Genomic DNA, 24395 nt, shown 5'->3' on the forward strand with positions numbered 1-24395 from the left:
TCCTAAAAAAAAAAATTGCCCCGAAGGTGTCCATAGCCTTTAAGAGAATAGAAACCTTACTGATCACACCCAGCTGACCCAGAGCTCGGATATGCTGTAACGTCCTGTACTTGTGCCTGTTGTACATGAAGGGGTCCGGGGGCGTTGCCCTTTAAGTAGAACATCTGTCCGCCGCCTGTCTGGATACATCAAACTAAATGCTTCCATATTGTCAGCAAGCACGAGGCTGATGAAAGAACCATAGAAGTTGTCTGCAATCAGTCTTCACATCAGAGGTTTCGTGAACCGTCCCAGCAGCCGCCTCTCGGTGACATCTCAGAACAAGGCATTCCTGAGCGGAGACGCTTTCATCTGTACAGAGCTGTTTTCTCCGCTCAGCATGAGCAAAATGGAAAGCAGCAGCAGCAGAGTGTGGCGCAGATCACGGAGACGCCACATTCCCTGCTATAAACCGGGCGCTGCAGCTATTAGCATGCCTGCTAAACATAACCTGGGGGTGGCGGCTGTTTATCCTCGGTAATGTAGGACATTGCTCCAGGCATCGGGGGTCTATATGGCCGCTATAACATGGGTAATCCACTGTGAAGTCACAGGTTGTCCCACATTTCAACCTGGTCTCCTATCCATAGGATAGAAGTGTCTGATCAGTGGGGGCCCGAACGCTGGGACCTCAGCTGTCACAATAACAGGGGCCCTGCATCCCCCCACATGAATGGAGCAGAAACCAAGCATGCCTGCTGCCTCTCCATTCATCCATGTTTTCATGTGCATACTGCCACATCGCCATATAATGTCCAGATATCTTCTACACGTTGCCCAGAGAGCGCCATGCAGTACCCACATGCAGGGCACACAGTCCATACATTGCTGAGATCCCTGGTGCACGCTAGAATGGCCAGCATGTCGTACAGTGTTCACCTAAAGACAGATTGCCCCCACGTGTAGTAGAATACCTACCTGGAGCCAGACTGTGCACAGAAAGGGCACTTTGTCACTGTGGACAAAGTATGGCACTTTCTGTGCACAGATTGGCTCTAGGTGGGTACAGTGTGGCACTGCAGTCACTAAGGGCACTATTTATCTGGGCATAGTAGGGCACTATCTGCCCACATAGTCAACATATGGCGCTCTGGGCACTGCCATATAATAGTTTGGGTACGGCGATATTTGGTTCTATGTGGGCACTGTATGATTGTGGGCAGATAGTGCCATACTATCCACAGATAAATGGCGCATTTAGTGCCTGTCGTGCCCACATAGTGCCATATAGAACCCATACTCGGAAAGCGCCATACTTGTGTAGACAGAGTATAATTATAGGCAAAGTATGGCACTTTCTGCCCACGTTTTAGCTCTAGGTAGGTATGATATGGCACTTTGTGGGCACTGTAGACACTAAATACACAACTTATCTGAGCATAGTATGCCCAGGTCTTCCCACGGTCATACAGTGCTCAGATAGCGCCATGTTATGCACAGATAAATGGTGTATGTCTTGCTTATGGTGCCATACAGTACCTACCTAAAGTGAAAACCTACAGTACTTTGGCCACAGTCATACAGTGCCGACATAGAGCCAAAGTATGGCACTTTCTATGCACCTAGGTAGGTACTATATGGGTACAAATGCGCTATTTTTCTGTGAATAGGAGGGCACTATCGTGCTCTATGTGGGCACTGTATCACTATTAGGGCAGATAGTGCCATAGAGACAAAATGTCTCCCAGCACATTATACATGGCTCGTCATCATGGTTACGACCTCCCTGTAATCCAGCATTGGTGGTCGAAAAAAGCACCAAACTATGTGCACTCCCACAATCCCGGCTACTCCTATAGTGTGCAAGCATGACCACCGCTGCTGGATTACAGGGTGGTCAAAACCATGGAAACGAGCAGTGTATAATGTGATGGAAAAATGACTCCCGCCAGCAAAGGAAGCAATATGGAGAATCACAATACATTAGTAAGTGCCTTGTATTAACTTTCTCTACAAGATAAATGCCACTTGCTGAAGAGACATAACTATTTTAAGGATGCATGCACTGATATGCTGTAGATTTGCATCCATTAAATCCACACTATTTACAGCATACATTGACCTGTGGTGCGGTTTTAAGTCTGCAGTCAGTTTATGCTGCGGATTCCCTCCTTTGCAGTGCACAGATCTGCTGTAAAATCTGCATGTAACTCACATATTTTGTTGTGGATTTTGCTGCTGCAAATTACGTCCTGCACGGATGTGCCCCTTGCTTTCTTTCATTTTGTATGCATAGGTGGTGCCCTATGTGGGCTCTGTATGGCACGCACTGTGCACTGTTTGGCAGTGGCTTGCCTAGTAAGGTGATCACCATCACCATGCTCAGTTTTTATTAGCCCCACCACAAAACCTTGTAGAAATGCCCACATTGAGGCCAGATTTGGATTAACTCTTTCTCCTTTAAAGCATTACCGACAAAAATAAGACCGCATAATGTGGAGGTATGATACTGTCTGATACTGCCTTCCTTTCTGTCCCTGTAAGTGATGTAGGCACAGATTGTACAGCCTTTATGTCTGGACTCTCAGTGATCAGACACAGATAGTGCTTCCTCCATGTAAATAATGTAGATAAGGAAACTGTTGCATCCCTCTATCTCCCTGTAGGGTTGGACGATATCAAAAATATTCAGACGATAACGATATAAATTTTTTTATCGCGATAACGATATATATCGCGATAAATACCCGTTTAAAAGAAAAAAACACAAGGAGACGTTATACTGTATGGGGGGCCACAAGGAGACGTTATACTGTATGGGGGCCACAAGGAGACGTTATACTGTATGGGGGGCCACAAGGAGACGTTACACTGTATGGGGGCCACAAGGAGACGTTATACTGTATGGGGGCCACAAGGAGACGTTATACTGTAGGGGGGCCACAAGGAGACATTATACTGTAGGGGGGGGGGCCACAAGAAGACGTTACACTATGTGGGGGCCACAAGGAGATATTATACTGTATGGGGGGCCACAAGGAGACGTTACACTGTATGGGGGCCACAAGGAGATATACTGTATGGGGGCCACAAGGAGATATACTGTATGAGGGCCACAAGGAAATATTATACTGTATGAGGGCCACAAGGAGATATTATACTGTATGGGGGGCCACAAGGAGACGTTATACTGTATGGGGGCCACAAGAAGACGTTATACTGTATGGGGGGCCACAAGGAGACGTTATACTGTATGGGGGCCACAAAGAGTCGTTATACTGTATGGGGGCCACAAAGAGACTTTATACTGTATGGGGGCCACAAGGAGACGTTATACTGTATGGGGGCCACAAGGAGACGTTATACTGTATGGGGGCCACAAGGAGACGTTACACTGTATGGGGGGCCACAAGGAGACGTTATACTGTATGGGGGCCACAAGGAGACGTTATACTGTAGGGGGGCCACAAGGAGACATTATACTGTAGGGGGGGGGGCCACAAGAAGACGTTACACTATGTGGGGGCCACAAGGAGATATTATACTGTATGGGGGGCCACAAGGAGACGTTACACTGTATGGGGGCCACAAGGAGATATTATACTGTATGGGGGAGGGCCACAAGAAGACGTTGAACTATGTGGGGGCCACAAGGAGATATTATACTGTATGGGGGGCCACAAGGAGACGTTACACTGTATGGGGGCCACGAGGAGATATACTGTATGGGGGCCACAAGGAGATATACTGTATGAGGGCCACAAGGAGATGTTATACTGTATGGGGGGCCGCAAGGAGACGTTATACTGTATGGGGGCCACAAGGAGACGTTATACTGTATGGGGGGCCACAAGGAGACGTTATACTGTATGGGGGCCACAAGGAGACGTTATACTGTATGGGGGCCACAAGGAGACGTTATACTGTATGGGGGGCCACAAGGAGACGTTATACTGTATGGGGGCCACAAAGAGACGTTATACTGTATGGGGGCCACAAGGAGACGTTATACTGTATGGGGGGCCACAAGGAGACGTTACACTGTATGGGGGGCTACAAGGAGACGTTACACTGTATGGGGGGCCACAAGGAGACGTTACACTGTATGGGGGGCTACAAGGAGACGTTACACTGTAGGGGGCGGGGGCCAAAAGGAGACGTTATACTGTATGGGGGGCCACAAGGAGACGTTACACTGTATGGGGGGCTACAAGGAGACGTTACACTGTAGGGGGCGGGGGCCACAAGGAGATGTTATAATAAAGTCTTGTGGCCACAGGCCACCATACATACAATAATACTTTTCGATATACTTTTCCTGCGGCTGCCTCGCTTGTGTGCTCCGATTCTGACATCAGATGTCGGTGGGCGGAGATTTGAATATAGGAGGAGGGAGAGCCGGGGGCGGCCCGCTGCGGGAAGTAATACGTTTGTAATTTTGTCATCGGAGCACACGAGCGAGGCAGCCGCAGGAAAAGTCTCTCCAGAGACACCCAGTACTCACACAGAGTTCGCCACATAGAACCGGCACGGGTGGGTGACGACGGTGATGTCAGATGGTGGGTGGAGTCTGGAGACTTGAATAAGGGAGGCGGAGCAAGAAGGAGCCAGAAGCGAGAGGAAGTAATGTTTGTACTACTCAGCGCTATGCAAGGTGCAGGGGTGGGCGGACGCATGTTTAGAAGCGGTCAGCGCACATGACCGCTTTGATGACGTCACAAAATACTGCGGTAATTAGGAAACAGCGATATCGCCATATCGCCGTTATTAAACGCGGTATATCGTGATACCGGTATATCGCCCAACCCTATCTCCCTGTAAATGATACAGGCATAATCATATGTAGTACTGCCTTCCCATCTCCATGTAAATGATGTAGGTACAGATAGTACTGGCTCCCTGTCTCTCCATGTAAATGATGTACCTCCAGATAGTACTGCCCCATGTCTCTGCGTGTAATTGTAGTAAGTACAGATAGTACTGCCCCATGTCTCTGCGTGTAATTGTAGTAAGCACAGATAGTACTGCCCCATGTCTCTGCGTGTAATTGTAGTAAGCACAGATAGTACTGCCTCCATGTCTCTCCATGTAAATGAGGTACCTACAGATAGTACTGCCTCCAGGTCTCTGTGTGTAATTGTAGTAAGCACAAATAGTACTGCCTCCAGGTCTCTGTGTATAATTGTAGTAAGCACAGATAGTACTGCCTCCCTGTCTCTGCGTGTAATTGTAGTTAGCACAGATAGTACTGCCTCCCTGTCTCTGCGTGTAATTGTAGTAAGCACAGATAGTACTGCCTCCATGTCTCTGCGTGTAATTGTAGTAAGCACAGATAGTACTGCCCCATGTCTCTGTGTGTAATTGTAGTAAGCACAGATAGTACTGCCCCATGTCTCTGTGTGTATATGTAGTAAGCACAGATAGTACTGCCTCCCTGTCTCTGCGTGTAATTGTAGTTAGCACAGATAGTACTGCCTCCCTGTCTCTGCGTGTAATTGTAGTAAGCACAGATAGTACTGCCTCCATGTCTCTGCGTGTAATTGTAGTAAGCACAGATAGTACTGCCCCATGTCTCTGTGTGTATATGTAGTAAGCACAGATAGTACTGCCTCCATGTCTCTGCGTGTAATTGTAGTAAGCACAGATAGTACTGCCTCCATGTCTCTGCGTGTAATTGTAGTAAGCACAGATAGTGCTGCTTCCCTGTCTCTCCCTGTAAATGATGTAGGTACAGATAGTACTGCCCCATGTCTCTGCGTGTAATTGTAGTAAGCACAGATAGTACTGCCTCCTTGTTGCTCCATGTAAATAAAAGCTCAATTTGTCTCTGTGCCTCTTTGGCATTTGGAAAACGGGGTGATAGGGACTGTGGCTGCCATTAGTATTTGTCACCCATTTGTTGCCCCCTGTAGGGGTAAAGAGAGTATGAAAAGATTTCACTCGAGGATGAGATTACTTGGGCAGTTTTGTAATATTAAAGGGAAGTGCCCTTGGATGGTTTTCTTGTTCTTTTAATTTAAAAATGTATAGATAAAAAAAAAAAAATAATGAACCGATTGTCGTCCTCCTCAGGATGGTCTTTAGGACTAATGATCTCGGTGTGCTCGGACTGTAATGGGTGATATCAATATTGTTAAGGGGAAACGTCTCAATAAGTGGAAACTTCATTTTCTCCAGGATTATTTTCTGCTGTTGTTCTGAGTTTCCTTCCCGAGGCAAGAACCCAGCGGTTATTTCCAGAAATACCAGGTGGAATTGGCATTTAATTGTGTCTGTGTGGAAATTGGTCCCCTAGAGTATGAGACTTTCTGTGTACTAGAACTGCTTACAAGCATCACCCTGACACCAGAACACACATATACAGTTATATGAAGTCTATTTTTACTGCTGGTCCCGGGGCTGGGTCATGACACTGGATGTTGGCTTTTATTCCTTATGTATCATATATCGTAACATTTGGTGATGGGGAAAAAAATGGGATATTTTTAAAAGCATCCTAAAATCTAATTTTGAGCGGAACATACCTTATGGGAATAAAAGGTTAGGGAACAAGAAAAAAAACAATGTGGATAAATAGAACTGTAAAGAAAGCAATAAATGACAAAAAGAAAGCATTTATATCACTAAAACAGGAGGGGGGCGAGGAAGCACTGAAAAACTATAAGGACAAAAATAGAATATGTAAAAAACAAATAAAAGCAGCCAAACTAGAGACTGAGAGATTAATTACCAAAGAGAGCAAAACTAACTAATATGTTTTTCAATTTTATATAAATGGTAAAAAGTATAAATCTGAAGGTGTCGGCCCTCTACAGAGTAATGAGGGGGGAGTTGCAGAGAGCGATGAGGAGAAAGCAAAGCTATTAAACATTTTTTCTCCACTGTATTTACTGAAGAAAATAAACTGTCAGATTAAATGCAGAATGTAAAAGTTATTTCCCCATTAAAAGTACCCTGTCTGACCCAGGAAGAAGTACAGCGGCATCTTAAAAAGATTAAAATAGACAAATCGCCAGGACCAGATGGCATACACCCCCGTATCCTAGGAGAATTAAGTAATGTCATAGCCAGACCCTTATTTCTGATATTTAAGGACTCTATACTGAGCCCGAAAACGATAGGCCGGTAAGTTTAACATCTGTTGTGGGTAAACTGTTTGAAGGTTTTCTAAGAGATGCTATCTTGGAGTACCTCAAGGAAAATAAGCAAATAACGCCATATCAGCATCGCTTCATGCTTCATCAGTTTCTATGAGGAGGTAAGTTCTAGACTTGACAGCGGCGAATCAATGGATGTCGTATATCTGGACTTCTCCAAAGCATTTCACACTGTACCACATAAAAGGTTAGTATATAAAATGAGAATGCTCGGACTGGGAGAAAATGTCTGTATGTGGGTAAGTAACTGGCTAAGTGATAGAAAACAGAGGGTGGTTATTGACGGTACACACTCAGATTGGGTCACTGTCTCTAGTGGGGTACCTCAGGGGTACTGGTCAGTACTGGGTCCTATTCTCTTCAATATATTTATTAATGATCTTGTAGAAGGCTTGCACAGTAAAGTATCAATTTTTGCAGATGACACTAAACTGTAAAGTAATAGTAGTTATATTCTTGTATATAGGAGCAGTATTATAGTAGTTATATTCTTGTACATAGGAGGCAGTATTATAGTAGTTATATTCTTGTACATAGGAGGCAGTATTATAGTAGTTATATTCCTGTACATAGGAGCAGTATTATAGTAGTTATATTCTTGTACACAGGAGGCAGTATTATAGTAGTGATATTCTTGTACATAGGAGCAGTATTATAGTAGTTATATTCTTGTACATAGGAGGCAGTATTATAGTAGTTATATTCTTGTACATAGGAGCAGTATTATAGTAGTTATATTCTTGTACATAGGAGGCAGTATTATAGTAGTTATATTCTTGTACATAGGGGCAGTATTATAGTAGTTATATTCTTGTACATAGGAGGCAGTATTATAGTAGTTATATTCTTGTACATAGGAGGCAGTATTATAGTAGTTATATTCTTGTACATAGGAGCAGTATTATAGTAGTTATATTCTTGTACATAGGAGGCAGTATTATAGTAGTTATATTCTTGTATATAGGAGCAGTATTATAGTAGTTATATTCTTGTACACAGGAGGCAGTATTATAGTAGTTATATTCTTGTACATAGGAGGCAGTATTATAGTAGTTATATTCTTGTACATAGGGGCAGTATTATAGTAGTTATATTCTTGTACATAGGAGGCAGTATTATAGTAGTTATATTCTTGTACATAGGAGCAGCATTATAGTAGTTATATCCTTGTACATAGGAGCAGTATTATAGTAGTTATATCCTTGTACATAGGAGCAGTATTATAGTAGTTATATTATTGTATATAGGAGCAGTATTATAGTAGTTATATTCTTGTACATAGGAGCAGTATTATAGTAGTTATATTCCTGTACATAGGAGGCAGTATTATAGTAGTTATATTCTTGTACATAGGAGCAGTATTATAGTAGTTATTTCCTTGTACATAGGAGCAGTATTATAGCAGTTATATTCTTGTACATAGGAGCAGTATTATAGTAGTTATATTCTTGTACATAGGAGCAGTATTATAGTAGGTATATTCTTGTACATAGGAGGCAGTATTATAGCAGTTATATTCTTGTACATAGGAGCAGTATTATAGTAGTTATATCCTTGTACATAGGAGCAGTATTATAGTAGTTATATCCTTGTACATAGGAGCAGTATTATAGTAGTTATATTATTGTAGATAGGAGCAGTATTATAGTAGTTATTTCCTTATACATAGGAGCAGTATTATAGTAGTTATATTCTTGTACATAGGAGCAGTATAATAGTAGTTATATTCTTGTATATAGGAGCAGTATTATAGTAGTTATTTTCTTGTACATAGGAGCAGTATAATAGTAGTTATATTCTTGTATATAGGAGCAGTATTATAGTAGTGATATCCTTGTACATAGGAGCAGTATTATAGTAGTTATATTCTTGTACATAGGAGCAGTATTATAGTAGTTATATTCTTGTACATAGGAGGCAGTATTATAGTAGTTATATTCTTGTACATAGGAGCAGTATTATAGTAGTTATACTCTTGTACATAGGAGCAGTATTATAGTAGTTATATTCTTGTACATAGGAGCAGTATTATAGTAGATATATACTTGTGTATAGGAGGCAGTATTATAGTAGTTATACTCTTGTACATAGGAGCAGTATTATAGTAGCTATATTCTTGTACATAGGAGCAGTATTATAGTAGTTATATTCTTGTACATAGGAGCAGTATTATAGTAGTTATATTCTTGTACATAGGAGCAGTATTATAGTAGTTATATTCTTGTACATAGGAGCAGTATTATAGTAGTTATATTCTTGTACATAGGAGCAGTATTATAGTAGTTATATTCTTGTACATAGGAGCAGTATTATAGTAGTTATATTCTTGTACAGTCTCTTAGATAGGGGCTAATATTGTATGCCGTGTTATAGTATGTATTTATGATTAGATGTGATATGTGCTTATTAATATTCACTTCTTCTAGGTGATCCATGTGTACAAAGCAGCTGTGCAACAACACTTCGACCTCCTCTTCCTCCCTGATGGTAAAGAGTTTCTGAGCACCACGGATTGTGTGAGTCGAGACTCCGCTGACCGCACCATCATTGCCTGGGATTTTGCCACAACTGCCAAAGTCTCCAATCAGATATTTCATGTAAGGCTTATATGTACTCAGTTCAGCAGAACGTCTGTCTAGATATTTAGATTAACGTGAGTGATGTATATGTAGAAGTGTTTTCTGTGGATGATTTGAGGATGCTGGGTAGTTCCAGTGGAGCCATATTGGGTTTAAAGGGAACCTGTCACCTGGATGCCCTCATCTGGAGTATTGTGCTCAGTACTGGAGACCATATCTCCAGAAGGATATTGATTCTTTGGAGAGAGTTCAGAGAAGAGCTACTAAACTGGTACATGGATTGCAGGATAAAACTTACCAGGAAAGATTAAAGGACCTTAACATGTATAGCTGGGAAGAAAGACGAGACAGAGGGGAGATGAGAGAAACTGCTAAATACATAAAGGGAATCAACAAGGGAAAAGAGGAGAGAAGATTTAAAGGAAGAAAAACTGCTACAAGAGGACACAGTTTTAAATTAGAGGGGCAAAGGTTTAATAGTAATATCAGGAAGTATTACTTTACTGAGAGAGTAGTGGATGCCTGGAATAGCCTTCCTGCAGAAGCGGTAGCTGCAAATACAGTGAAGGGGTTTAAGCATGCATGGGATAGGCATAAGGCTATCCTTCATATAAGATAGGGCCGGGGGCTATCCATAGTACTCAGTATATTGGGCAGACTAGATGGGCCAAATGGTTCTTATCTGCCGACACATTCTAGATTTCTATGGATTTTGTGTATAGAGCTGAGGACATGGGCTGCTAGATGGCCGCTAGCACCTCCGCAATATCCAGTCCCCATAGCTCTGTGTGCTTGTGTAAAAAACAAACCAACTATTTTATAGATATGTAAATGAGGCAAGCTTTAACTTTGCAGTCTGAGCTCTGTTTCTCTGATACAAATCCCCTTTATAGATACAGGGGGGAATTTATCATGAGGGGAATATTTAAAGTCAGTTTTACTTGCGTCTGTGTTGTTGTACTTTATGCCACATTATCAAATGTCACAGTTTTCCTGCTACTGGAGTGCGACTTAAAAAAAAATCTCCATGATAAGGGCTCATGCACACGACCATATGTATTTTGCAATCTGCCAAAAACGTATCCGCTAAAAATACGGGTGACATCCGTGTGCATTCCGTATTTTGCGGAACGAAACAGCTGGCCCCTAATAGAACAGTCCTATCCTTGTCCGTAATGCAGACCAAATAGGACATTTTCTATTTCTTTGCAGAAACGGAAATACGGACATATGGAAATGGAATGCACACGGAGTAACTTCCGTATTTTTGGCGGACCCGTTGAAATTAATGGTTCCGGAACAGACATGGAAAGAAAATACGTTTGTGTGCATGAGCCCTAAATCTGGAGTGAAATCATTAACATGAGTAACCACATTCACTTTTCAACCCACATTACAGAACTAGAGTGCGTGGTGTAAAAATGCAAAAAGTTGCAAAACTTTTGCCAAGCCAGTGCAAAAAATCGCAAAAGCCCTATTTTGCGACTTTTTAAATGACAGAATTCTGGAGTAGAGAAATTGGGGCCATAGAGTTTGATAGTTTTGAGCACCTTTTTGGGGGCAGTTTTTTTATGATTGCATTTTACTCATTTTGTGCTAAAAATATTTTTTTCAATTGGTCCTTTAGCAGTTTTTGTCATAAAGGGTCAAGTTTTAGCCTAGCAGGAGTAACTTACTTTCATTTTGAGCCGTCATGTGACTTATTTAAACCATATTCTTTTCATTTTGATAAGAATTTATCATATAATGAGTGTTTATAACATCAGAGAGCAGAGATTCACATGAGCCGTCAGCTCCCTGATAGAACACAGTGTAATCAGAGAGCCTGCTACTAGAGCATCTCAGGGCTGGACATCGTTAATAAAGGCCAATTATAAAAATGATTCTTAGCTCTAAATGAGTACAATGCAAAAATAAAATAAAAAATGCTCCAAAGATGTCCATAGCCTTTGATGAAGAGCTTCGACTTCCTGCAGTCACCACTCCTTGCATATTGTCTGTACATAGAGCATACAGTACACAGTCAGCTCCCCCTAGTGGTGGCTGCAGGCAGTAGAAGTTTTTCAGGTTTTAGGTCTATGTGTATGCACAGGCTTTGGAGAGGTGGGTTATAAAAATGGAGTTCGTCTGATATAAAGATATATTAAGATGTTTATCATCACAGAATTTGAAACCTACATAAACAGCAAACATGATGGATTTAGTCTACGTTATACATTTTTCAAAGATGCATAAAAAAATAATAATTAAAGCTTGAGAATTGAGAAACGCTACTTCCTGCCGAGCTGAGAGCCACCTCTGTAAAAGCTTGATGGTTCTCTGTATAATGAGCAGCTACACGGAGTCTGCCATGTGGAAAATAATAGTCACTTGTAGTAGAACCTATTAATATTCCCCCGTCCCGCCACCGCCGCCCGATCCTGTATAAGGGTTATTTATTGATTGCAGTTTACTAGATTTTATTAAATGTGAATGCGCCAGACTCTTGTCATAAGTGGAGAGGAGAATGAGACGCACTTGACTTTCATCTCATCGGTGGAGCTGAAAATATATATATTATACTGTGTGGTGTTTGTGTGTGTGTGTATATATATAAATACATTAGAGATGAGCGAATTTCATATTTTGAAATTCGTTCACGCTTTGTTTACTGGTAAAAGGTGAATTGCATTATAGATTCTGTTACCACGGACAATAACCCAATTTTTTAGACGTTTCCGTTATGCAGCGGAGTCCTCTCCTGCATAACGGAAACGGGACGGATCCGTTATGCAGCCCATATACTTCTATTATGACGGAATGAATAACGGAATGCCTCTAGGTCAGTGGTTCTCAACCTTTCTAAAGCCGTGACCCCTTAATACAGTTCCTCATGTTGTGGTGACCCCCAACCATTACATTTTTTTCCTTGCTACGTCATAACTAATTTTGCTACTGTTATGATGACCCACCAAAAACACGCACAGACACCAATACACCAAATGTTAATTCAAATACACAAGTATTCATTCATAACCACAGAACTTTAGCATAAATACAAAATATTTGTAAACCAAATAAATAACTAAAATAAATAATAAACAACAAATACCCCCTAAAAAATAAATCAGTGTTGCACACAGTACCCCTCAAATAAATAACTCAGTGGTGCTCACAGTACCCCCCCCCCCCCAAAAAAAAAAAAAAAAAAATCAGTGGTGCTCAGGGTACCCCTCAAATAAATAAATCAGTGGTGCTTCAAGTCCCCCCCCAAATAAATAAATCAGAAGTGCTCAGGGTCCCCCAAATAAATAAATCAGCGGGGCTTCAGGTCTCCCCCAAATAAATAATTCAGCGTTGATCAGGGTACCCCCAAATAAATAAATCAGTGGTGCATCAGGTTTCCCCCAAATAAATAAATCAATGGTGCTCAGGGTCCCCCAAATCAAAAAAAATCAAAAGTGCTCAGGGTCCCCCAAATAAATAAATCAGAAGTGCTCAGGGTCCCCCAAATAAATAAATCAGCGGTGCTTCATGTCCCCCCAAATAAATTAAGCCTTGCTCAGCCAAATAATTAAAATAAAATTAGCCAGGCTCAATTAAATCATTGGTGGCAGTGGTGCTCAGCGGCGGTGTCATTAACGAAAAAACTCGGACCTCAGCAGACAGGCGGCCCGACTTACCCGTCCAGACGTCAGGCTCCTTCAATCACAGGCAGTGATAGGACATCACTTCCTGTGCGCGAGGATAAGGGGCCGTTGCCGTTGTGCGGGCGACCCACAATAGGAAGCCTCAGGCGACCCCCCGGAAAGGGCCGATCGACCCCCAAAGGGGTCGCGACCCCTAGGTTGAGAACCGCTGCTCTAAAGGCATTCCGTTATGCAATCTGTCATAGAATTGCGTTATGGTCCGTGGTAACGGAATCCATAACGCAATTTACCTTTTACCAGTAAACTAATCGCAAACGAATTTCATAACCGGAAATTCACTCATCTCTAATATATACTGTGTGTGTGTGTGTGTGTATGTGTGTGTGTATATATATATATAGACATACACTCACCTAAAGAATTATTAGGAACACCTGTTCTATTTCTCATTAATGCAATTATCTAGTCAACCAATCACATGGCAGTTGCTTTAATGCATTTAGGGGTGTTGTCCTGGTCAAGACAATCTCCTGAACTCTAAAACTGAATGTCAGAATGGGAAAGAAAGGTGATTTAAGCAATTTTGAGCGTGGCATGGTTGTTGGTGCCAGATGGGCCGGTCTGAGTATTTCACAATCTGCTCAGTTACTGGGATTTTCACGCACAACCATTTCTAGGGTTTACAAAGAATGGTGTGAAAAGGGAAAAACATCCAGTATGCGGCAGTCCTGTGGGCAAAAATGCCTTGTGGATGCTAGAGGTCAGAGGAGAATGGGCCGATTGATTCAAGCTGATAGAAGAGCAACGTTGGCTGAAATAACCACTCGTTACAACCGAGGTCTGCAGCAAAGCATTTGTGAAGCCACAACACGCACAACCTTGAGGTGGATGGGCTACAACAGCAGAAGACCCCACCGGGTACCACTCATCTCCACTACAAATAGGAAAAAGAGACTACAATTTGCACGAGCTCACCAAAATTGGACTGTTGAAGACTGGAAAAATGTTGCCTGGTCTGATGAGTCTCGATTTCTGTTGAGACCTACAAATGGTAGAGTCTGAATTTGGCGTAAACAGAATGAGAACATGTATCCATCATGCCTTGTTACCACTGTGCAGGCTGGTGGTGGTGGTGGTGTAATGGTGTGGGGGATGTTTTCTGGGCACACTTTAGGCCCCTTAGTGCCAATTGGGCATCGTTTAAATGCCACGGGCTACCTGAACATTGTTTCTGACCATGTCCATCCCTTCATGACCACCATGTACCCATCCTCTGATGGCTACTTCCAGCAGGATAATGCACCATGTCACAAAGCTCGAATCATTTCAAATTGGTTTCTTGAACATGACAATGACTTCACTGTACTAAAATGGCCCCACAGTCACCAGATCTCAACCCAATAGAGCATCTTTGGGATGTGGTGGAACGGGAGCTTCGTGCCCTGGATGTGCATCCCTCAAATCTCCATCAACTGCAAGATGCTATCCTATCAATATGGGCCAACATTTCTAAAGAATGCTATCAGCACCTTGTTGAATCAATGCCACATAGAATTAAGGCAGTTCTGAAGGCAAAAGGGGGTCCAACACCGTATTAGTATGGTGTTCCTAATAATTCTTTAGGTGAGTGTGTGTATATATATATATATATATATATATATATATATATATAGATATATATATCATGCTTGCTAAAGACTTTATTGAGCGGTTGAAACGTTGCAGAGGGGTCAATAAAGGGTCCACTTTTTCACTATATCTATTGGAGTGCTTCTTCATCTTTTGGATATATATCATCTTCATTGACCGCTGAGCCTGCGGTTTGGAGGATCCTGCACCCGTGGTCTACTGGACTAGTGCTGCTGTGTGTGTGTGTGTGTGTGTGTGTGTGTGTGTATATATATATATATATATATACACTGCTCAAAAAAATAAAGGGAACACAAAAATAACACATCCTAGATCTGAATTAATTAAATATTCTTCTGAAATACTTTGTTCTTTACATAGTTGAATGTGCTGACAACAAAATCACACAAAAATAAAAAAAATGGAAATCAAATTTTTCAACCCATGGAGGTCTGGATTTGGAGTCGCCCTCAAAAGTAAAGTGGAAAAACACACTACAGGCTGATCCAACTTTGTTGTAATGTCCTTAAAAAAAGTCAAAATGAGGCTCAGTAGTGTGTGTGGCCTCCACGTGCTTGTATGACCTCCCTACAACGCCTGTGCATGCTCCTGATGAGGTGGCGGACGGTCTCCTGAGGGATCTCTTCCCAGACCTGGACTAAAGCATCTGCCAACTCCTGGACAGTCTGTGGTGCAAGACAGTTGGTGGATAGAGCGAGACATGATGTCCCAGATGTGCTCAATTGGATTCAGGTCTGGGGAATGGGCGGGCCAGTCCATAGCATCAATGCCTTCGTCTTGCAGGAACTGCTGACACACTCCAGCCACATGAGGTCTAGCATTGTCTTGCATTAGGAGGAACCTAGGGCCAACCGCACCAGCATATGGTCTCACAAGGGCTCTGAGGATCTCATCTCGGTACCTAATGGCAGTCAGGCTACCTCTGGCGAGCACATGGAGGGCTGTGCGGCCCTCCAAAGAAATGCCACCCCACACCATTACTGACCCAATGCCAAACCGGTCATGCTGGAGCATGTTGCAGGCAGCATAACGTTCTCCACGGCGTCTCCAGACTCTGTCACGTCTGTCACATGTGCTCAGTGTGAACCTGCTTTCATCTGTGAAGAGCACAGGGCGCCAGTGGCGAATTTGCCAATCTTGGTGTTCTCTGGCAAATGCCAAACGTCCTGCACGGTGTTGGGCTGTAAGCACAACCCCCACCTGTGGACGTCGGGCCCTCATATCACCCTCATGGAGTCTGTTTCTGACCGTTTGAGCAGACACATGCACATTTGTGGCCTGCTGGAGGTCATTTTGCATGGCTCTGGCAGTGCTCCTCCTGTTCCTCCTTGCACAAAGGCGGAGGTAGCAGTCCTGCTGCTGGGTTGTTGCCCTCCTACGGCCTCCTCCACGTCTCCTGATGTACTGGCCTGTCTCCTGGTAGCGCCTCCATGCTCTGCACACTACGCTGACAGACACAGCAAACCTTCTTGCCACAGCTCGCATTGATGTGCCATCCTGGATAAGCTGCACTACCTGAGCCACTTGTGTGGGTTGTAGACTCCGTCTCATTCTACCACTAGAGTGAAAGCACTGCCAGCATTCAAAAGTGACCAAAACATCAGCCAGGAAGCATAGGAACTGAGAAGTGGTCTGTGGTCACCACCTGCAGAACCACTCCTGTATTGGGGGTGTCTTGCTAATTGCCTATAATTTCCACCTGTTGTCTATCCCATTTGCACAACAGCATGTGAAATTGATTGTCACTCAGTGTTGCTTCCTAAGTGGACAGTTTGATTTCACAGAAGTGTGATTGACTTGGAGTTACATTGTGTTGTTTAAGTGTTCCCTTTATTTTTTTGAGCAGTGTATATATAGGAAAAAAAAACAATGCTGCAGTACCCTGCAAATCAGATAAAGTACAATAATGCCAAAAATTATAGTGCTAATGCTACGCTTATTTATAAAGTGAGATGCTTGGCCAATGCATTTTGTACAAAACCATCTGAGCCCGTCTGCCATACGTCAAGGCGATCTCCTCTAGGTCTTTGCCATGGCGGCGTGCTCCTGTGTCAGCCATCATTATTAGGTGGTGAGGATCTCCACTGAGCACCTTTTTGTTTCCCAGGCACAGCAGCGCCATACGTCTAGTAGTGGTATTGCCTGGTATTTCAGTTCCGTGAAGCTCTGTCTCATTGAAGTGTTTGGGAATTAAGCTGTTTGTAGTCAGTGTTCCTTTGGAAAGGAGATACCCTTCCACATACAAACTCTTTAAGAGCTATTGGCTTTTATTATTTAAATAAGGACTGCTATAAAATGCCGAAAAAAGGGATAATGGTCCACTTCGCTAATTAAACCTACTTGTTGTATCAGTATGCTTTGTGTTACAGTTCCTCACGATTTCAAGCTGTCTTCTTGTTGTCAGTGAATAGAAACATGCTTGTTGAGATTCAGAGCATGAAAACCTCTCCTGATTTACGAAGGACAGGTTTGGACTTGTCTCAGTGTATCGGTGTAGGTAGCCATCAGTCTAGAGGACAGGACTCCTATGTTTAGCACATAGAGGATTTCTGCACTGGTATACTGTAAGAAAACCACCAAAACAGGACTAGGTCAGAATAAAAAAAATAATAATAATGGGGGAGAAAAATGTGCCATTGTTTTGGCCACAGACCACTGACATCCACTCCACATTTACTAATTTATTATGTGTTTCTGGCACTTATTACTTCATGGCTTAGTGTGATTTGTTCATGTCCCCAGTACCGCAGGCGGCAGCGCCGGACGATACCGCATACGGCTCCAGGAGAAACGTTCATGTGCTTTTTTCCCATTTCTTAGGAAAGATACACCTGTCCAAGCCTCGCCCTGCACCCGAAGGAGAGCGTGTTTGCAGTGCAGACAAATGGAAACTACATCGCTTTATTCTCTACTCAGCGGCCTTACAAAATGAATAAGAAGAGAAGGTACGAAGGACACAAGGTAATGTGTAACATACTGTACTGCCATTCTTGTACATAGGAGCAGTATTATAGTAGTTATATTCTTGTATATAGGAGGCAGTATTATAGTAGTTATATTCTTGTACATAGGAGCAGTATTATAGTAGTTATATTCTTGTACATAGGAGCAGTATTATAGTAGTTATATTCTTGTATATAGGAGGCAGTATTATAGTAGTTATATTCTTGTACATAGGAGCAGTATTATAGTAGTTATATTCTTGTACATAGGGAGCAGTATTATAGTAGTTATATTCTTGTACATAGGAGCAGTATTATAGTAGTTATATTCTTGTACATAGGAGACAGTATTATAGTAGTTATATTCTTGTACATAGGGAGCAGTATTATAGTAGTTATATTATTGTACATAGGGGCATTATTATTGTAGTTATATTCTTGTACATAGGAGGCAGTATTATAGTAGTTATATTCTTGTACATAGGAGCAGTATTATAGTAGTTATATTCTTGTACATAGGAGGCAGTTTTATAGTAGTTATATTCTTGTACATAGGAGGCAGTATTATAGTAGTTATATTCTTGTACATAGGAGGCAGTATTATAGTAGTTATATTCTTGTACATAGGAGCAGTATTATAGTAGTTATATTCTTGTACATAGGAGGTAGTATTATAGTAGTTATATTCTTGTACATAGGAGGCAGTATTATAGTAGTTATATTCTTGTACATAGAAGTAGTATTATAGTAGTTATATTCTTGTACATAGGAGGCAGTATTATAGTAGTTATATTCCTGTACATAGGAGCAGTATTATAGTAGTTATATTCCTGTACATAGGAGCAGTATTATAGTAGTTATATTCCTGTACATAGAAGGCAGTATTATAGTAGTTATATTCTTGTATATAGTAGCAGTATTATAGTAGTTATATTCTTGTACATAGGAGGCAGTATTATAGTAGTTATATTCTTGTACATAGGGAGCAGTATTATAGTAGTTATATTCTTGTACATAGGAGCAGTATTATAGTAGTTATATTCTTGTACATAGGAGACAGTATTATAGTAGTTATATTCTTGTACATAGGGAGCAGTATTATAGTAGTTATATTATTGTACATAGGGGCATTATTATTGTAGTTATATTCTTGTACATAGGAGGCAGTATTATAGTAGTTATATTCTTGTACATAGGAGCAGTATTATAGTAGTTATATTCTTGTACATAGGAGGCAGTTTTATAGTAGTTATATTCTTGTACATAGGAGGCAGTATTATAGTAGTTATATTCTTGTACATAGGAGGCAGTATTATAGTAGTTATATTCTTGTACATAGGAGCAGTATTATAGTAGTTATATTCTTGTACATAGGAGGTAGTATTATAGTAGTTATATTCTTGTACATAGGAGGCAGTATTATAGTAGTTATATTCTTGTACATAGAAGTAGTATTATAGTAGTTATATTCTTGTACATAGGAGGCAGTATTATAGTAGTTATATTCCTGTACATAGGAGCAGTATTATAGTAGTTATATTCCTGTACATAGGAGCAGTATTATAGTAGTTATATTCCTGTACATAGAAGGCAGTATTATAGTAGTTATATTCTTGTATATAGTAGCAGTATTATAGTAGTTATATTCTTGTACATAGTAGCAGTATTATAGTAGTTATATTCTTGTATATAGTAGCAGTATTATAGTAGTTATATTCTTGTATATAGTAGCAGTATTATAGTAGTTATATTCTTGTACATAGTAGCAGTATTATAGTAGTTATATTCTTGTATATAGTAGCAGTATTATAGTAGTTATATTCTTGTACATAGTAGCAGTATTATAGTAGTTATATTCTTGTATATAGTAGCAGTATTATAGTAGTTATATTCTTTTACATAGGAGGCAGTATTATAGTAGTTATATTCTTTTACATAGGAGGCAGTATTATAGTAGTTATATTATTGTACATAGGAGGCAGTATTATAGTAGTTATATTCTTGTACATAGGAGGCAGTATTATAGTAGTTATATTCCTGTACATAGGAGCAGTATTATAGTAGTTATATTCCTGTACATAGAAGGCAGTATTATAGTAGTTATATTCTTGTATATAGTAGCAGTATTATAGTAGTTATATTCTTGTACATAGTAGCAGTATTATAGTAGTTATATTCTTGTATATAGTAGCAGTATTATAGTAGTTATATTCTTGTATATAGTAGCAGTATTATAGTAGTTATATTCTTGTACATAGTAGCAGTATTATAGTAGTTATATTCTTGTATATAGTAGCAGTATTATAGTAGTTATATTCTTGTACATAGTAGCAGTATTATAGTAGTTATATTCTTGTATATAGTAGCAGTATTATAGTAGTTATATTCTTTTACATAGGAGGCAGTATTATAGTAGTTATATTCTTTTACATAGGAGGCAGTATTATAGTAGTTATATTATTGTACATAGGAGGCAGTATTATAGTAGTTATATTCTTGTACATAGGAGGCAGTATTATAGTAGTTATATTCTTGTACATAGGAGGCAGTATTATAGTAGTTATATTCTTGTACATGGGAGCAGTATTATAGTAGTTATATTCTTGTACATAGGAGCAGTATTATAGTAGTTATATTCTTGTACATAGGAGGCAGTATTATAGTAGTTATATTCTTGTACATAGGAGGCAGTATTATAGTAGTTATATTCTTGTACATAGGAGGCAGTATTATAGTAGTTATATTCTTGTACATAGGAGGCAGTATTATAGTAGTTATATTCTTGTACATGGGAGCAGTATTATAGTAGTTATATTCTTGTACATAGGAGCAGTATTATAGAAGTTATATTCTTGTACATAGGAGCAGTATTATAGTAGTTATATTCTTGTACATAGGAGGCAGTATTATAGTAGTTATATTCTTGTACATAGGAGGCAGTATTATAGTAGTTATATTCTTGTACATAGTAGTTATATTCTTGTACATAGGAGCAGTATTCTAGTAGTTATATTCTTGTACATAGGAGGCAGTATTCTAGTAGTTATATTCTTGTACATAGGAGGCAGTATTATAGCAGTTATATTCTTGTACATAGGAGGCAGTATTATAGTAGTTATATTCTTGTATATAGGAGCAGTATTATAGTAGTTATACTCTTGTACATAGGAGCAGTATTATAGTAGTTATACTCTTGTACATAGGAGCAGTATTATAGTAGTTATATTCTTGTACATAGGAGGCAGTATAATAGTAGTTATATTCTTGTACATAGGAGCAGTATTATAGTAGTTATATTCTTGTACATAGGAGGCAGTATTATAGTAGTTATACTCTTGTACATAGGAGCAGTATTATAGTAGTTATACTCTTGTACATAGGAGCAGTATTATAGTAGTTATAGCAGTTGTCACTGTCTTTTTTCTTCTGCGTCTTTGATACACAATCCTTTGATGGGTTGAATGTCCTTCCTGAGAATGTAGAGTAAAATAGTTAATAACTGTTATCTGAGACAGTCGATTGCGCCAATCCCAAATGACTGGTTTAAGCATTGACTGTGCCAGTCTTGGATACGGATGCTGCAGTTAAGTTTTCCATTCCTTTGCTTGTGGTGTTTTTTTCCTATTAGTAATGGTCACAGAAAATCCCTAATAGACGTGTAAAAGAATTACTTACTGTGGCCCTTTAAATTCCTGCCCTTTGTATTATAAAGGTAGACTTTAGTGTGTTTCCCAGGCTGCGTACATGAAGTAAGTGTGCCCTAGGTTATAGACGATACATCTCCTTCATGCAATAAGAAACGCTCTGCAATCCTTGTCTGGATCATATATTATTCATGCAAAGCTCAGTGTATGAATGTAAATGTGTTACCTGTGGCTGTGAATGCAGGAGGTTTGTCTCTGTGTGCTGCTCAGTAACGCAAGTTAATATTTTGTTTCTTGGAGTGACTTGCAGGCTGTGGGTTTAATGCATTATTATTATTTTTTTGCTGCTCATTTTTGCATCATATTACAAATGAATATGAAAACATGTGCAGCCAGTGACTGATCTCAGTGGTGACATGTCCCTAAGCGGCCAGTAACCTGCAATGAAGTGCCCTATTAGGGTCACATGACCGTTTAGGCTAGTCATTGGCTGCAGCAGCACATGGGGACCCGTCTGTCTAGGATTTTTACTTGCAGGGACCAGAAGACAGCCCCGGACCCAGGGAGCAGGTAAGTAGAGCTCTTGTTACAGGTCCCACTGGGTGGCGGCGGAAATAAAAGAACAAAAAACAAATCCATCATGGACATTCCCTTTAAAGTGGTTGTCCACCATTACTTTGCTCAGGATAGATGACAAGTATCTGATCGGTGGGGGTCCGACCACTGACACCCCCACTGTTCCCAAGGGCCCAATCGTATGGGCAGAAATTGTGCCCATAACGAGCGCCTATTGATAATATAGCTAGTCGATTGCTGCTCATGTACTTCCATTTACATGGAGCTATAAGCGTCGTTTGGGCACTGGACATGTTCCCCTCCGCCCAGCAGTGTAGATTATTATATTTAGTGTTTTTTATGTTTAGTAGTGGGGAAAGAGATGGGGACCCTGCTGGAGAACAGAAGCAGGAGGTTCTCTATAGCGAGGACTGTTATTTCTCCCTCTGCGTCTTCTGCAATCTCCCTGCAGTCTTGTAAAACATCCACAAACTTGTTCGAACAAATTGAATTGATGCCGTTGATTACGACTCTATCGGTGTAAGTAGACGAGAGGGAGACGCGACGCCTTCCAATTGTGTAGAATACAAAGAGATGATATCGCTGCGATCCCCAGTGAGAGGGAAGGATTTATTAATGCAGGAGAACTCATTAAGATGCTCTCTCTCCTCCGAACAGGTGGAAGGATTTGCCGTGGGATGCGAGTTCTCTCCGGATGGATCCTTTATCGTAACGGGGAGTTCAGAAGGGAACGTCATCTTCTACAACTACCATACTTCCAAACTCATCCGAACTCTCCCCAGCCATGGGAGTGCCTGCGTAGGCGTCAGTTACCACCCGGTGCTACCATCACTGCTGGCAACCTGTTATTGGGACGGACACATCCAAATTTGGGAATAAGCAGCCATGGACAGAAATTTTTATTTATTTTATTTATACATTTTTTTTCCTTACTTTTCTATAGCTTTAATGTGTTCACAAACTTCCTCCTGTAGGCACCAGAAATGTGTGTAGTGTTCAGATTTTGGGTCTTTTTCCTCCCCTCATCTGGTTTCTGTACAGCACATCTTCTTTATACATAACTGCTGAGTGGGCAGGCTTTTCGTGGTGTGATGTCAGACCTGTGCTCTGAGCCTGTAAGATGTCTCCCATGGTGCCGTGTTATTGAGATACTGCAGCTGTAGCCCCCTCCTCTCCCTCTTTTTCTACTTAATGTTCTACAGTAAATGCATTTCAGTGACTGGGCGCCAAAAGGTGAGGAAGATGCACTTATCTCTATAATGTATTTTATCTAATGTTGTAATAAAGCTTTATAGGTGTTTTCCCCTTGAAGTGTACTCAAGGTAGGTCCTCAGTATCAGATTGATGGGGATCTGACGCTCAGCTCTGATATTGATGACCTATCCTGAGTATAAGTCATCAATATATAGAAGCCCAAAAAAAACTTAAGATCACCTGCACACAGGTGAACATACATCAGATACGCACTAATTTCCATGCGGATTTATATGCGTTTCTGCAGCATATCCACACCAAAATTAACAGCGTTTTTTGGTGCAGATTTGATGCCGTTTTGCCGCAGATCTCATCCATCCATTGTGAAGGGTGAAATCCGCAGCTAAAACCGCAAACATAATTGACATGCTGCAGATTTTGAGACGTGCACAGCAAGACATTTTCCGCACGGAAATAAAAAATCTGCAGAGTGTACATGAGATTCGTGTAATCTCATACACTTTGCTGGTATTATAATACGCAGCGGTTTTTCTGCCCAGGAATCCGAGCGGAAAAACCCCACGTATTTCGCAACGTGTGCAGGTGGCCTAAGGGTACGGCCACACAATCAGGTTTCCTGATGCAGTTTTTGAAGCCAAAATCGGGAGGGAATTCAAGAGAAGTCGTATCTGTCCTTTATACTTTCCTTTTTATGATCCACTCCTGATTTTGGGTTTCAAAACTGTATCAGGAAACCTGACCTTTAGTGTTTTTGGAGTTCTAACTTTTGTCAAAAATGTACCAAGGATTTCCAAAAAATATTTATTGTTAAAATGGCTTTTTATTAAATTCTGGTGACCCTGCTTTTATTAAATTCAGGTGCTGACTTCTGGCTGTGGAGCCGCAGCTGATCGGCGGGGTGCAGGTTGTCTGATCAGATATTGATCTATCCCGAGGATAGGTCATCAATATAAATGGACGGTAAAACCCCTGTATAACCATGTACATTCCGTTTGGGATTTTAGGAAGTGACCAATAAATTATC

At 40.8% G+C, this 24395-nt stretch overlaps 1 protein-coding gene across 1 annotated transcript in view; it reads left to right on the plus strand.

Annotated features, from left to right (window-relative positions):
- WDR25 (WD repeat domain 25) overlaps positions 1-23706 on the plus strand; it is an 87188-nt gene extending 63482 nt beyond the window's left edge. The window contains exons 5-7 of the mRNA XM_040412684.1: positions 9563-9733; positions 17815-17955; positions 22814-23706. Of these exons, the coding sequence (XP_040268618.1) occupies positions 9563-9733; positions 17815-17955; positions 22814-23035 (534 nt within the window). The 3' untranslated portion in view covers positions 23036-23706. The remainder of the gene's footprint in view (positions 1-9562; positions 9734-17814; positions 17956-22813) is intronic.
- The last annotated feature ends 689 nt before the right edge of the window (positions 23707-24395 follow it).

The sequence above is a fragment of the Bufo bufo genome, chromosome 11 (genome assembly GCF_905171765.1).
Source record: "Bufo bufo chromosome 11, aBufBuf1.1, whole genome shotgun sequence".
Taxonomy (NCBI): domain Eukaryota; kingdom Metazoa; phylum Chordata; class Amphibia; order Anura; family Bufonidae; genus Bufo; species Bufo bufo.